Source organism: Bicyclus anynana, chromosome 9 (genome assembly GCF_947172395.1).
Source record: "Bicyclus anynana chromosome 9, ilBicAnyn1.1, whole genome shotgun sequence".
Taxonomy (NCBI): Eukaryota; Metazoa; Arthropoda; class Insecta; order Lepidoptera; family Nymphalidae; genus Bicyclus; species Bicyclus anynana.
This window is the reverse complement of record NC_069091.1, coordinates 10,391,722-10,407,493: the sequence shown is the minus strand read 5'-3', so window position 1 is coordinate 10,407,493 and position 15,772 is coordinate 10,391,722. Positions and strand designations below refer to the sequence as shown.

Below are 15,772 nucleotides of genomic sequence, written 5' to 3'. Positions count from 1 at the left end.
CTCAAAAAATAACTTTAACTAAAAAGCAAAAAATAACATCCTACCTATGTGCTACCTTCTAATCAGTTTGAAGGCGGTGCCAAGCCAGTGTCGTGTTTTAATTAAAGCTGTTTCTGGAATAACCACAGAAATTTTGTAGTTTAAACGTATTTAATTAAAACATCACTGGCTTGGCACCGCCTTCAAACTGATCAAAAGGTAGCACATAGGTAGGATGTTATTTTTTGCTTTTTAGTTAAAGTTATTTTTTGAGTTGGAAGTCGGTTGAATTTTTTTTATTAAAATTTTTTATGTATATAGAAAAATTGGTACATATATCTATACTAATATTATAAAGCTGAAGAGTATGTTTGTTTGTTTTTTTGATTGAACGCGCTAATCTCAGGAACTACTGGTGCGATTTGAAAAATTCTTTCAGTGTTAGATAGCCCATTTATCGAGGAAGGCTATAGGCTATATATTATCCCTGTATTCCTACGGGAACAGACACCAAGCGGGTGAAATCGCGTGGCGTCAGCTAGTTAATTATAAATTACGTTACGAGATGTTCATTGTTTTTGGAATTGTCGAAGTAAGTCCAATTGATGTCCACCTTTTTTGAAGTTAATTTTTAAAAAACAAAGACTTAATCGTTTCATATAATTTTTAATATAAAGTTATTAAATTTCTATAAAAGCAAACTCCCTACGGGAGGCTACATCAATAAGATGCAGGGCCGGACCGTCCATACGGCGAACGGAGCGGTCGCTCCAGGCGCCAAATCCAAGGGGGCGCCGAAATGGTAAAGACAAGATCGAAAAGAAATTTATTTCTTTTCGATCGTCTATATTTAAATCGAAGAGATAAACGCGACGTGCGCGAATTTACTTCTAATAGAGGCGTCTTTCTTTACCTATGGTGCAGGGAGTGCGTTGATTTTAACCCGGGTATATACAGGTAATAGAGGGCGCTAGGGGATGATTGCACCCGGGCGCTGCGTGAGCTAGAGAGTCTTTACTTATAGTGCAGGGGGTGCGTTACACCCGGATGTCGCGATCTCAGGGGCGCCCAAGCGCCACTCGCCGCGCGGGTTTTATAGGTACTAGGGGGCGCTACGGTGATGATTGCACCCGGGCGCTACGTGAGCTAGAGTCTTTACCTGTAGTGCATGGGGTGCGTTACACCCGGGTGCCGCGATCTCAGGGGCGCCCAAGCGCCACTCGCCGCGCGGGTTCTATAGGTACTACTTTGGAACATTGGATCCTGGTCGTTACTTACGGTGACGACGAGGACGACGCAACCACCGGACATGACACCGTCCTTGCGCAGGATAGCGACGACATCGCAGTCCGCGCAGGGACCTCCATTGAACCCGGCGCTGCCCCGACGCAGGATAGCGAGGAATCGCAGTCCGCGCGGGGCCAACGGGTCCAAAGCCCAATCCCTTAGGCTGAAAAGCCTCAACCCCGGGAGGGGTTGGAAGAAATTACCGGGGGAGAAAGTTCCCCCGCGACATGCCCGGGTAAGGAGGCATTGCCTCGAGGCCCGTACCCCCGCCCCGTGTACCACGGGTCGGAGAAGACCCGACATATCCTGGTCGTGTCCACTTTTTAGACTGTACTTTTGTTTCTGGAGTTAAAGTAATATACTCAGGTTTTAACCATGGTCACAAAACATACAAAAAAGTATCTGCCTCAAACAACTCCAAGCAGTTGCGAAAATTCGTCAGTCGATCGCGTATTTGTTCAACTCAAAGAAGCCAAGGCGATTATGTGATGTTTGCCTTTTGTTGAGATGCCAATAGTGTCAGCTATCTTCCTAAAAGTCAATCTATCTATCTATCTATCTATACTATAATAAAAGAGTAGAAATCGAGTGTCTGTACTTTGCCCAAATTTAAGTAAAATCAAGTTAGGGCAATTAGAAATGAGCAATTGAATACGAAAACATTTTTTTTAAGTTTCTTGTCTGTCTGTCCTTCTGTCTGAATGTTCGCGCTATTCTCTGGTTCTACTAGACGGATTTTGATGCGGATTTCACAAATAGATTAAGCATAGTCCAGGGCAACATATAGGCTTTGTTTTATTAAGATCGGATATATAGCAAAAAACGCGAACTTTATTATACACCGGCCTTCGGCGGGGGGTTTGTAATAGGGCTTTCGACCGTGGCTATGGCTGGGCATTTTACCCGAGCGCAAAAAACGCGCACTTTATAATATACTACTATATCATAAAAAAGTTTTCATTAAATTAAAAGCGAAACATAACATCGTATGTGCTATCTTCTGATCAGTTTAAAGGCGGTACCAAGTTAGTGATGTGTTAATTGAAGCCGTATCTGAAAGAAGTGTCTGAAAATCCAGTTAAAATCTTTATGATTTAAACGGCTTGAATCGAATCGAAATCGAACGGTCGAATTGAGAAACCTCCTCCTTTTTTTGAAGTCGGTTAAAAATGTATGTATGTATGGCTACGAACTTTTCAAACGTCCCTAGTATATAATGTTAGGAGCAAACAGGAAAGGCGCCATAATTGGATCTCGCTCCATTCTAAAATTTACCTCGGTCCGGCGCTGATAAGATGTAATTACAGTGCCACAACGATTGTCACGATTTAGTTTATTGGTTTGCAAAATGACGATCTCCGTTCTTTCATTCGAAAGTTAGTTTCAGTTTTGGCCAAGATAAACTTATAGTGCCAAAAACTTTTCTAACCCGGTTCGTAAATTTTACGAAAAAGTTTTGGGGCCGAAAATCCAAAAATTGTTCGTACCAAGGAACATATTTCGTACTCGACTAAAATACTAAATTAGTCCGAACTAGGCCTAATACATTTTAATCACAGATAAATATGAATTAAGTGCTGTGGTTGGCTGTACAATCTACATTTTTCCATTTGTCGTCTGTGGCTTCTTATTAGTCACTTCATTCCAAAGACCTATAAGTATACGGTCTTTGCTTCATTCACTTGTCAAAATTTATAATCTATTAATTTATTCTGTCTGTGTTCTGTCCTTCAAAATGCAATTTTATTTTTAGTGTTTGCTTTCACAAAATATTGTTTAAGTTTTTAAAACTGTTTTCACTTTTCAACTTTTCATTGGGTTGAATGATCATGTCGCGTCGAGTATGAACAGCTTCAATGCGGATCAAATTGTTAAATATGTGAAAGTTATAACGGATAATAATAAATGCGTGATTTGGTAAGAATCAGAATTATTGCATCGGGTTCCATGAGAAATTTATAGTTTGTAATTTATTTATTTTTGTGTATTTTAGTGACCAGTTAAAAGGTCTACGTGTGAGATATCCGTGCGGTCAATCGGTTTGTAACAACTGCATACTGACGGCCGAGACCTGTGTATTCTGCCTTTCACCACAAGATGAATCAAAACACGTCACTGATGACCAACTGAGCCTCCGTGTGGAGCATGCTTCAAACCTGCTAAAGACTTTTCAAGAACTGTATAATATAGATGGTAAAAATTAACTTTGATAATCCCTTACTCACAAAATGTCTTATTTTATTACAATAGGTAGCTGCACTGTAACCAAGAACAGCATAAAGTTGGTAGAAGTTAATTATTTTACCTCTGCTCCAAGGTCACTATCTTTAAGACCACCATCCACCCATTAATGACCTATGCTGGTGTAGTGTTTGCCCACCGCCCAAAGGCGACCTGGAAACCCCTCCAGGTCCTTCAGAACTCGATTCATGCGTCAGGCCACAATTGCTTTGTGGTTTGTATGTAATAACAACCTACATAAAGACCTAGACCTCCCAATATATGAAATAGCTATCGAAAACTTATTTTGAGAGAGCTGGCACCCACCCCAACTAACTAGTGGTTGAGGCTTGCAACTACACCAATATTAGATATCACTTTGTGGGTTTTTAACCCACCAAGGCGCACAGACTGATACCCTCGCTTCTGTGCTCACCCAAACATCCCTTCTTTAACGCCGCCGAGGTACCATTAAGGAGTCTATGGCACTGACACAATCTGAAAAAAGAAGTTAAATAAAAGTTAATTTGCATAAAACTGCTTTGTCAGTTTTGTATGAATGGTTAGCAAATGTATATTATTATTAATACATATATTATAAATATTATTAAATAAATAATTAAATACTTTACTTACTAATGATTGTCTAACACATATCAATATTTAGCCCCAAAGTAAGTGTATAGCCTGTGTTAAGGATACTAAGGAAACCGCTCAAGCTTCATTTTGACTTATGTGCACTTCTAGCCTACCCCTACGCTACCCTACTCTTACCCTACCATATCCCTACCCTACGATTATTGTTTTATAATAAAAATAATTTATAATTATAAGTATTCTCACTATGTTAGTGTATTTCAATTTATAATAATTATTTAGTTTACAGAAGGCTCAGAGTCTCAGAGCAGTTAAAAGTAGAGAAGCAATTGTTTCCGGAATGCATTCAGGCTCCAGTGAAATATTCAAATAGCAAAAGAATCTCCAATATTTCCAATAAAGAAAACATAAAACCTACTATTTTACCCGGTGAAAATACTTCAAAACCTGACATTGTTAAAATGGAGAACAAAATAAATTATGTTCATCAGTGGTTAAATAAAAATGATACAATCCTAAGTGAGGCTAATTATGATCTACCTCGTAAACCTTTCACTGACATAAATGTGAATGGCCAAAATGTTATTAGACCTAAGACTACAAAGAACGTTACTAAAAAGAAAAAGAATCTTAGCTTAAAGAAAACTCGCTTGAAAACATATGATCCTGATGTTACCGATAATTTGAAATCATCAACAGAATTAAAAAAGAATGTCAAAATTAATAAAAATAATAAAAAATTTGGAAATTGCAATAAAATTAAATGTGATAAAAATGAAAGTGGTATTGTACTGGATGATGAAACTATATTTATTGATGATTTTGAAACTGTTGATAAAGATAAAGCTGCTTTGTTAGCAGTATTAGAGGCTGAAAAAAACAATGCTTTAAATGAGACTATCCCTACATGTAATATGAGTGATAGAGAGAAAGTTGTCAACACAAATCGTATAGATAAACCAACTCAATACCAGAAAGCAAACAGAGTACAATTTTACAAAAAAGGATCTCTTTTTAAAGATCAATGTTATGAAAGTACAAATGAAAACTCAAGCAAATCTAACAATGTTACAATTACAATAGAAACTATGAACTTTGTAACTACAGTAAAATTTTCAGAAGAAGATAAATCTACAGATGCAACCAAATTTTCTATTGGAGTACAGACTGATACAATAGATGATTGTGAAAAAAATTCTAAAATGGTTGAGTTACAGTTAGCAAAAGTAGACCATAATATTTATCAGAATCAACATCAAATTACTGCATCAGAAGTTGGTAAAAACAATAAAGAAAATTTGAAAGATATTGCAGTTACAGTTAATCTAAACCCTACTGAACCTCAGCAGTCAGATAAAAAACATAAAGGTTTGATTATAGAAGAGTCGGATTCAGATAGTGACATTTTTCCTACTGAAAATAACATACTTGAAGTTATTGCTGAAGTGCACAGATCAGAAACTGAAAAGTAAGACATTTGTTGTTAATATTTGATAATTTCTTTCACTGAGGTAGCATTATTTTTCTTAAAAAAGAGGATCATTATTAATTTGCCCATCATATTTGATGCAGTATAAGATGGAAGCAGGCATATTTGGAAGATTCACAAGTTTATTTAACCTGTACCTCCAACGGCTGGATCAGGTCTGGCTGGTTACCACACTACCGGCAAAGAGTTTCTGCTAAGCAATTTCGAGTTCCAGTATGATGTCGTGTAGAAACTGAAAGGGGTGTGGATTTTCATCCTCCTCCTAACAAGTTGGCCCGCTTCGATCTAAAATTGCATCATCGCTTACCATTAGTTGAGATTTTAGTCAAGGGCTAACTTGTAAAGAATAAAAAATAATAGAAAACTTATAACTTAGTCATAAATCCTAGAATATTAAATCTCATATTTTATATTTATTTATAACAGCATTTATATTTATTACAGCAACTGCAATGTTCTGTCTCAACTACAACAAGATGAATATAAACATAGGAAGAGGCATGCAGTCCGAGGAAACACTCCGACGAGCACAGACTCTTCGGACAAGGAAAACTTTGATCCAAACAGAGCCAAGCGTCGAAAATTGGATAAGAAACGTAACAGTAAAAAATATTAATTTTGAAAAAATCTATTTATTTAATGTTTTGAATAGCATTAAGTATGATTTAAAATATAGACATTTGTTTTATTTTAACAGTTTATTATTATTTTTTTATTCAATGCAATATTTCTAAATATGCGTCACACTTCGAATTCTCTAAACACAAGGCGTCCATACACCTTGTGTTTCGCAGCCATCTGCGAAAGTATAAGTTCAAAATTCAAATTCATTTATTTCAATTAGGCTTAATTTACAAGCACTTTTGAAAAGTCAAGCTATGTCATGATTTAATGGTGGTAATTGAAGTCGAAAACTTAAAGTTATACGAAAATATATCCCAGCGGCGTTATAAAATCAGATAAATTCGGTGGTCACTTCGGCGTAATGCAGTGTCAGAGCGAACTAGAAGATTGGGTCTTAGAAAGAGCCGTAAAACATAAAAATATAGTTTTTGATTTCCTTGTCTGTATGTTTGCAAGGTCAATACGCAAAAACTATTGATCCGATTTTAAAAATTCTGCTACTAATACATACGTAACTAGAATTAAATATTATGTATATGATACCTAATAGCACGCAACATAAATAAAGGCTAAAACTAACGCTTTTTGCCTGATATCGTACCACGCGCTGTTCGCAGAAGTCTAAAAGATTCTGTTACTGATGTATAATGAGTTTTTTTTTTTTAAATTAGTATTGATCTTAGCAATCGTTGCCGGCAATTGTGTTGCGAAATATGTTACCTCTCTCAGAATGAGTGACTCGTGCTCTGAAGTGAGCCGAATATGGATTGTAATCATAGATTTAAGAGTCGGTACGGACACGGACGTTGTAAGCTACGTAATGGTGTTGCAGAAACATTGTAAAAATATAGGTAAATCATCCTCGTTAGGGCCAGGTCTCCCTCCACATTAGAGGGGATGTGAAACTTAGACCCACCTCGCTGCTCCAATGCAGATTGGCGGGTTGGCGGGCTTAGAGTGATAATGTTTGATTCTGTAACGATCACTATCACTATGACCGTTACCAACGGAACGGGCTTTCCAAATTCACCAGAGACCTCAAACACATTACAAGAATAATTATGTTTTCTAATTCTCGAGCTGAAAATTCTGTATTCTCAATCATGATGATGTGTGGATCATATCCGTTCGACACATACATTCCACATAAAAACTGTAAATTAATATCATTTTGTTGCCAAAGGTGGGAATAGTTGGAAAAAATTAAAATGAAATATATATTTGGAGGTATAGTTGTATATTTAGCATCATTAGGCTTCTATCTTAGGGTTGATCACCACCAGCCCGAAGAGCCGCCGCCGCCTCCGCTGGACCAGCCGCCGCCGCCGCCACCTCCGAGTTGCCATCCGCCACCACCGCCGCTCTTCCAGCCACCGCCGCCGCCGCCGCTGGACCAGCCGCCACCACCTCCGCCGCTTTTCCAGCCACCGCCGCCGCCTCCGCCGCTCTTCCAACCACCGCCGCCGCCTCCGCCGCTCTTCCAGCCACCGCCGCCGCCTCCGAAACCGCCTCCGTGACCACCTCCTCCAAAACCACCACCTATATAATATACACACGTTTATAAACACGAATTCACCAACATTATTATACTATTTTTGATAGTTTACTAGGCATGGCTTAGGCTGTAAAATTCTGAGCTTTTCTTTCTTCTATGAAATATTCTAAAAAAATTCTCATCCTGGAGTTGGGTATTTTGTGGTATACCAACCCCGTGTCTCAGAGAGTACGTTAAACCGTCGCCTTGGTATATGCCTATAAATAATTTGACATGGTCACTCACCCACCGACCCGCATTGGAGTCGCATGGGTCTAAGCTCTATATCCCCTCCCCTCTAAGCCTCTTTCTGCATTAGGCCAAAAAATAGGCTGATGTAATGATTATCTTTATGAAGAGTACTCAGTCCTTCTTACTGTACAGGTCTAGTACATGGGTAGGTACTAGAAGGTCGCACTCCCATCCCATCAATAATATAAACTTTTAAAGATAATTATTATCGACCGCTAAAAGTATTGTAGTGTAACCATAGATTTACGAGTTGGTACAAAGTGTAACACTATATAACTACACAATATCGGACTGATTATTATTAAGCCTGGCTCAATAACAGAATCGAAAAGCAATTAGACCTACGAGGCAATTACACTAAAATTAATGTGAACTTGCAATCGATGATAAGTTTAAAATTTTCGGCAGCGGATTAGGGTTGACTCCAAATAACTATTTTACCGAATGGACTAAACATAGTTATTTTGTTTTCTGACACGAAATAGCTACTGAGTATTTAAAGTCCAGGATATGAAAAGGTCACCAATTTGACCGCAACCAGTCTTTTTTTTTCATAATTGAAAAGTCTTTATTAAACCTAGATAAGTAATATTATCAAGTGAAGGCCCATTAATGGATTCTTGAAGTCAAGAATGTACTAGGTAGCTATATTTAGTGCGTACAAGTGATACTCTTTTGAGTTCCTTGGAAGCATCATACCGAGAGTTAATCCCTAAAGTTTCGTTACAAAAATAAATCTATCTCCATATCATATTTAGAAGTAATAACAGCAACCGTAAGTGTTACATAATACCTGCATGGTTCGGATAAGCTAATTAAGCATTCCAAATGACCGCGTGCAAATTAGAATTCAATTAAATTGAACCTTTTACAATTGCCCATTCAACGTGAATCATCTCGCACGTCTCGTAAATCTATGACGTTTAGGCACTATACGGAAACGAATGTATACCTATACATATTTATTATTTACACATAAAGGATGACCAAAAATAATAACCAAATGTATTTACAAATAGTATAAGTTTAAGTAATGTATTGTACCTATATTCTTTTGATAAATAGGTGATCGTGGCAACATGAATTTTGTGGGGTGACGACAAATCATTGTGTTTCAATACTGTGTACCAAAACATTAAAAAAAATATTTTCATGCCATTGTCCATAGCTCACCGAACGCTGCGTTAGATGTACCTACGTGAGATTAAACATAATGATTACGAAATTCGTAATTCTGTTGTACCGTCAAGTGAACGGATGACCCTCTTGTGCGGTCTTTTGACCTCTCTTAGTGTGCAAGGCAGCAGCAATGTAAGACTTTTTTTCTAATTTCATCTCACAGGCGTCAGATTGTTATCAGTTTCATACAAGTACTTTTCACAAGAGTACCTACGTAAGGTATCACTATAATTAACGAACGCAGTCTCGTTGAAGTCTTTTATATGAGGATTTTGTAAATTCCATATAAGTTATGCTCGATCAATGATTCTTTGGTGGTCTCAAGTTTCATGATTATGATTATACTTTACCTATTTACCTATACGTTTATTAGTTAGTGGGCTTAGTTTACTTTTAAAAGCTCAAGTTTGACTATCACTGGTTTAGAAAGAAATTCCTACAAAGAAAAGCCAGCAAGAAATGAAAAAGTATATACCTACTTATCTTATATTTTTCTACATTACATTAATTTGCAAATGTTTCAAAAAAAAAATTGTCCTGCAAATCGTTGGTCACATGAAAATTGCGATAACATACAATGAAAACCAAAGTAGATTTTTGATTTAGATAATTAATTATTTGAAAACAATGAGTTGGGTATTCTAACCTTTTGTATAATCTTTAGAAACAAGTATCTGTATAGTAGGTAGGTAATATATGTTGAACTACGTAACACAGTACTCGTATTAGTAATGTCCTTTCTAAAATGTCGAGACTTTAAGTAAAGCATCATTTACGTTTATTGCTTTGAATGTTCATCATGTAACAAATATGTAAAGTGTATATTGCTTTTAATTTTTCATTAGTCCTTACAACTTTTGTTGTAAATCAAAGTGACGAAGTACCTAGTTACAAATGTAAACAACTTGCCCATAACCGAACTTGCTGAAACGCAAATTTGTAAATGTAGTAAAATTGTAATTTTATTCGTCTTCAGAAATTCACAATCATGAAGATGTGAAGTTTCAGTCATTATTTATACTATGTGCGCTGTAGCATGGTGCGGGTACAGTTGCCTTATGATATTCATAATACGTACTATTATCATGAATCGCGACAAACTTTCAAGATTGGAAAAAACTGTTACTCGCACCATGTTAGAGCGCACGAACTGTAAATAGAGGTGAAATATGGAAATAAGATAATCATTGTTGATTAAAAGTAGACATATTCGTACAAGTAAATCTTAATTAAGCTACTAAATAAACTAAACTCACCGCCATAACCGCCGCCGCCGCCGCCTCCGCCGGTTGTGATGATTTTGATGATCTTCACCTCTGTTCAATAATAAGAAATATTTGTAGTAAATTATAAGAATTATAGTATGATTTCTATGTAATTGAGGGCCTAGGTGTTGTAACTTTCTCGACATATGTATGAATATTATTAAAAAAATTTTTTGGTAAAAGCATTTATTATCCCATTATGGTATCCATCGAATAATTCAAAGATTAAAGTATCTTTTTAACCCCCAACGCGACGTCTGTCAGCCTGTGTCTGTGGCACCATAAGTCCAGAACGGATGAAGCGATCTCAATTTAGTTTGTTTTGTATGAAAACTTATGTGCGAGTGATCTTAGACATGTTTACAAACTTTACAAAAGTTGTGTACTACACTACTGCTGAAGCTATAGAAGCTAAAGATGTAGATAGCTGAAGGCTTTTAGTGGTAACTTTAGTGGACTACGCTTCATCATTAGGTGCCACAAAAAGGTAAGGTAAGGTAGGCCAATGACAATCCTTAAACAACTGATAGACGCGGTTTATTAATATAGATTAATTTATCACCTAAGTCAGAGGTAAAGTTTATGGTGTTGTAGAGGGTAATCTCTGGATCTGTGGAACCGATTTGGAAAATTATTCTAACACTAGAAAGCCACGTTATTTGTGAGTGAAGCACAAGTTCTTCTGAAACATCCTGGTATGTTTTGTTTCTATTGACCGCTATTTGTGAAAAAAATTTAACTGAAACTATCATTGCAATTCTATTTTATCATGACTTAATGAAAACTATACTCATCAGTAAACGAATCATGTTCAAAATTACGACCCTAAACTGTTACCGATACCTAACATATGTTAAGTAGATAAGGCAGAGAGAGTACTTACGGCCGCCTCCACCGCTGCCGCCGTGGCCGCCACCTCCGTATCCACCACCGCCGCCACCGAATCCACCACCGCCGCCGTGGCCGCCGCCGCCGCCATATCCGCCGCCTCCACCACTGGACCAGCCACCGCCGCCGCCGGACCAGCCGCCGCCACCGCCGCCACTGGACCAGCCACTGCTACCACCGCCGATGTAGCCGGCTTGTGTGGCCACCGCTAGGGCCAATAGGCACACGAATACCTTAAAACGTAAAGAAAATGTAAGTCATGGTGTAACGTCTTTATGTATTTATTATACTTTTTTATGTTTGTACTTTCATAATACTCTTATCAAGATTTGTGATTAGATAATTTGCCTAATGTTTAACTGACTTTGAAAAAGGTAAATATTCGGCTGTAAATGTTTTACAACTATTAATTTTTTTCTTTTAATTTGTGATCGTTACAACTAAAATTTTCTCTGTAGTACTAGTAAAGCTTCTGTTCGTTGAGCTCAAACTTCAAGATATTATTTGAAGACGTTGCGATGTTTCACTTAAAAAAGTGCACCTTGCATTAATAATATTATTATTTTAGGAACTATAAATAAAATATCATTTAGTACGACTAGTATACTCTTTGATGATATTAAAATGATTTGTAAAAAATCACTATATCACTATGACTTTTGACATCAGATTGATATGTTCGTTAATGATATATGGTGAAGGCTGATATAATATATGAGATATTACCTTCATGCTGATGCTATGCGATATGTCTGTGAGGGGTCGGCGGTGTATGTTATATATGCGGCGCTTCGCCCCACCCGGGGCTGCAGGGCCGTGAGACGAGCTGGAGAACGGAAGCAGATCCGCGCCCGCTGCGGACGGCGTGACGCAACCCATTGTCCCTGCGACGACTCATCTCGTGTTAACGCTGTAATTATGGAAATGGGATCACACTGCTTCAGTCGCTCGCTATCTTTTATTATCGCCAACACACGTTACAAAGTAGTTTTGTAGGCGTAGTTCCCAACCCGTCGCCTGTGAACGGTAACAACTAACAACCCTTTATCCCAGCATCGTCTCATTTCGTGATAACGCTTTAATTATGCATCTATCTTTTACTATCGTTAACATACGTTACAAAGTAGTTTTGTAGGACAGTAACTACCCTTTGTGCCAGCGTCGTCTCATCTCGTGTTAACCCGTCATTGTAAACAAGGAAATAGGATCAATTGATGAGGTACACACTACTTCAGGCACTCGCTATCTTTTATTATCCTTAACACACGTTACAAAGTAGTTTCGTAGGCGTAGTTCCAAACTCGTCGCCTGCGGACAGTAACAACCCCTTGTCCCAGCGTCGTCTCACCTCGTGATAACTCGGTAATAATGAAAATGGGATCACTTGACGAGGTATACACTGTTTTAGTCGTTCGTCGTCTTTTATTATTATCATCAACATACGCGTAGGTACTCGTACCATACAAATTAGTTTTGTAGGCGTAGTTCTAAACCCGTTGCGCGCAGACAGTAACGAAACCCACCTGTGTCATCTTATTTCGTGTTAACCCATCGCCCTAGTTATGGAAATGGGATCACTTTATACACTGCTTCAATCACGCGCTACCTTTTATTATTGTCAACACACATTATACAGTAGTTTTGTAGGCGTAGTTCTGAACCTGTCGACCGCGAACCGTAACAACCCTTTGTCCTAGCGGCGTCTCATCTCTTGTTAACCCATCGCTGTACTTATGGAAATGGGATCACTTGATGAGGTAGTTACACACAGTTTCAGTCGCTCGCTACAGTGCCTGATTAAGGTAACTTGATGCCCTAAGCAATCCTGCAAGCCCTGTGGGCCTTTTATCCTTAAGTATTGTAGTCATAAAGTATTAATTAAAAAAGAAAACTGTGTATCGTCCACGTAAGTACAATATATTTGTTTAGTTACTCCATGCTAAATGGGGTCGGCTCAACATGATTTAACGATCTTTGAACTATTCGAAGGGTTTTAATTTTTATAATAAATAATAATAAATATACTTAAACAATACACATCACTATCTAGCCCCAAAGTAAGCATACAGAGTAGCTTGTGTTATGGGTACTAAGATAGTTGATATTATAATATTTATATACTACATTTGTTGTTGTTTGATATTTTTTTGCCTCTGATCCCCAAAAATACCAAATTCCATCCAAATTGGTTTGGCCGTTAAAAGGTACTACTAAGTGAACGCAGTTCCCTAGTAGCCTACGCTTTTATTTTCATCCAAGCTATACGCACACATACTTACTGCTACGAGTCGGGCTAAGGGTGGTAATGTTTTACTCTGTAACGATTGCTATGAGAGGTTAGTAACAACAATAACCAGGATTAATAGTAAAAGGTGCTTTCCAAGTTACAAGACTATCGACATTTCCATTTCCACCAATTTCCTAGATCCGGTCTGAATGTAATAATAAGTTTTATTAGAATTTGAACTTTACTTCAATGGGATGCCAACAGGGACACAGCTACCGTCGTATCAGCCGTATCAATGATACGAGGCGCCCGGACTACAGGGGCCCCTTATGTGTAAAATTAAAATGGTGTAAAGACTGATCCACAATGTTGCTTAATTTGGTGCGACCTAAAAATAATCCCGTCTTTGGGCCTCTAACTATGTCTTTAATACGCAGTTGCCTTGCAAATGAGCGATGTCATATCGCTGTAACTTTACAGAATGCAGGGGCAGGACGTCATGATGCGAAGCTCCAAATGCTAATCACTAGACCCACGAGGTAGTTACCATCTAACACATACTAAACAAAAACATTACAACTTAAAATCATTGTCACTTAACATCAAATGTGATGATGTGATCGCAGTAAAACTCTGACTTGTCGTTAAATTAAACAAACGGTCTTTAAACTCATACAAATACATGTATAGGTACTTAAATAAAACCGAAAGATCACTCATCGCGAAATATCGAAAACCATTGACGTACAAGGATGAAATTTGGTAAGGAGGTAGTTTATAGTTAGTAGACGTCCGCTAAAAATGGATTTTGCTACAGGGCCGGATTAAGGAGGACTAAGGACTAAGTCGCGGGCGTCCGCTAGTAAGTCATAATAATGATGAAACTGTCTGTGCGATTAAAAGACAATGTAAGTCACATGAATCGCATCAAATCGATCAACGCTCATCCAGTTGCAAACATTATATCACTTTATTCGCTCGAAGCTTGGCTGCTTGGATGTAAAGACTTTATGTAATGTTGCGTTATACAGAGCATTTGTTTGTCTTATCGAATAAGGAAATAACTTCGCTCGTCTCAGTAAATAACCACTCACCGTTCAGTGCAACTTATGACCTGAGAATGATCATTAGTTTTCTTAGACCTTTAAAAACATCGTAATTTAGTAACTTTATTTCACAAAAACATGTTTACTAATTAATAGTAAGTCTGGTCTAGCTAATCTTTCGGTCTCTAAGATTAAAAAAAATTATGCATCAAAGGTTAACCATCAAATGTCAGTGATATAACCGTGATCATCTTGACATGCTCTCCAGGGCAGGAAGTGAAAGTATAATCGTTAATATATCTACAGAACTGACCATTCATCCAGTTACCGACCTGAGCTAACGTTGCTTGACCAGCCAAATACATGGGATTATTAACAATTCAATTAAGGACGAGGTCTGTAACTCTGGCTTCTTAAAGCTTTTTTATTCTGGCGCAATGTAAAACTGAGACAAAAGCAAAGTGACGGGAAAAAACTAATCCTTTACAATGTTATAAATGTGTGACTATTGATTTAGGAATCTGGTATATAAATTAATAATAGGTACCTACTAACTATTATTAACCAGATTACTAAATCTGCTCTAATTTAAAAACAACTTTGTCTGTGGTTCGCATGAATCGATTTTGCTGATTTTGTTACATGGGTCGTATACCTATTATTAGAGACGTCGGGTCTTCTCCGACCCGTGGTACACGGGGCGGGGGTACGGGCCTCGAGGCAATGCCTCCTTACCCGGGCATGTCGCGGGGGAACTTTCTCCCCCGGTGGTTTCTTCCAACCCCTCCCGGGGTTGAGGCTTTTCAGCCTAGGGGATTGGGCTTTGGACCCGTTGGCCCCGCGCGGACTGCGATTCCTCGCTATCCTGCGTCGGGGCAGCGCCGGGTTCAGTGGGGGTCCCTGCGCGGACTGCGATGTCGTCGCTATCCTGCGCAAGGACGGTGTCATGTCCGGTGGTTGCGTCGTCCTCATCGTCACCGTAAGTACCTGCGCCTGCAGGGTCGGCCGCTTGGAGGAGCTCCCGAGGTAGGGGACGCCCGTTCTGTGGCCTATCGCAGTGTGGTGCGATGTCGCGGAGGTGTATATTCGGTCCGTGGTCTGCGCGCGCGAACATGCGGCATGCTAGGTCACGGACGAATTCCTCCACGGTGGGCGTCTTCGTGTCACGGTGGATGACATCATTTC

The 15,772-nt window shown here is 38.5% G+C and overlaps 2 protein-coding genes across 2 annotated transcripts in view; one reads left to right on the top strand and one right to left on the bottom strand.

Moving 5' to 3' along the window:
* Positions 1-2,947: 2,947 nt before the first annotated feature.
* Positions 2,948-6,266, top strand: LOC112055095 (uncharacterized). The gene is made up of 4 exons (XM_024095090.2): positions 2,948-3,183; positions 3,260-3,459; positions 4,366-5,551; positions 6,017-6,266. The coding sequence occupies exons 1-4, from the start codon at positions 3,110-3,112 to the stop codon at positions 6,186-6,188; spliced, it is 1,632 nt and encodes a 543-aa protein (XP_023950858.1). The 5' UTR covers positions 2,948-3,109; the 3' UTR covers positions 6,189-6,266.
* An 870-nt stretch (positions 6,267-7,136) lies between these two features.
* LOC112055090 (uncharacterized) overlaps positions 7,137-15,772 on the bottom strand; it is a 55,001-nt gene continuing 46,365 nt past the window's right edge. Inside the window, exons 2-5 of the mRNA XM_052883359.1 lie at positions 12,041-12,224; positions 11,310-11,547; positions 10,418-10,477; positions 7,137-7,735 (exon numbers count right to left, since the gene is read on the bottom strand). Of these exons, the coding sequence (XP_052739319.1) occupies positions 7,470-7,735; positions 10,418-10,477; positions 11,310-11,547; positions 12,041-12,193 (717 nt within the window). The 5' untranslated portion in view covers positions 12,194-12,224 and the 3' untranslated portion in view covers positions 7,137-7,469. The remainder of the gene's footprint in view (positions 7,736-10,417; positions 10,478-11,309; positions 11,548-12,040; positions 12,225-15,772) is intronic.

What these genes read in the sequence shown, in the direction of transcription:
- LOC112055095 (XM_024095090.2), top strand. Translation starts at nt 3,110, where the DNA reads ATGAACAGCTTCAATGCGGATCAAATTGTTAAATATGTGAAAGTTATA. An exon ending in AATAATAAATGCGTGATTTG is followed by an intron (nt 3,184 to 3,259) that starts GTAAGAATCAGA and finishes TGTGTATTTTAG; the next exon opens with TGACCAGTTAAAAGGTCTAC. An exon ending in CACAGATCAGAAACTGAAAA is followed by an intron (nt 5,552 to 6,016) that starts GTAAGACATTTG and finishes TATTTATTACAG; the next exon opens with CAACTGCAATGTTCTGTCTC.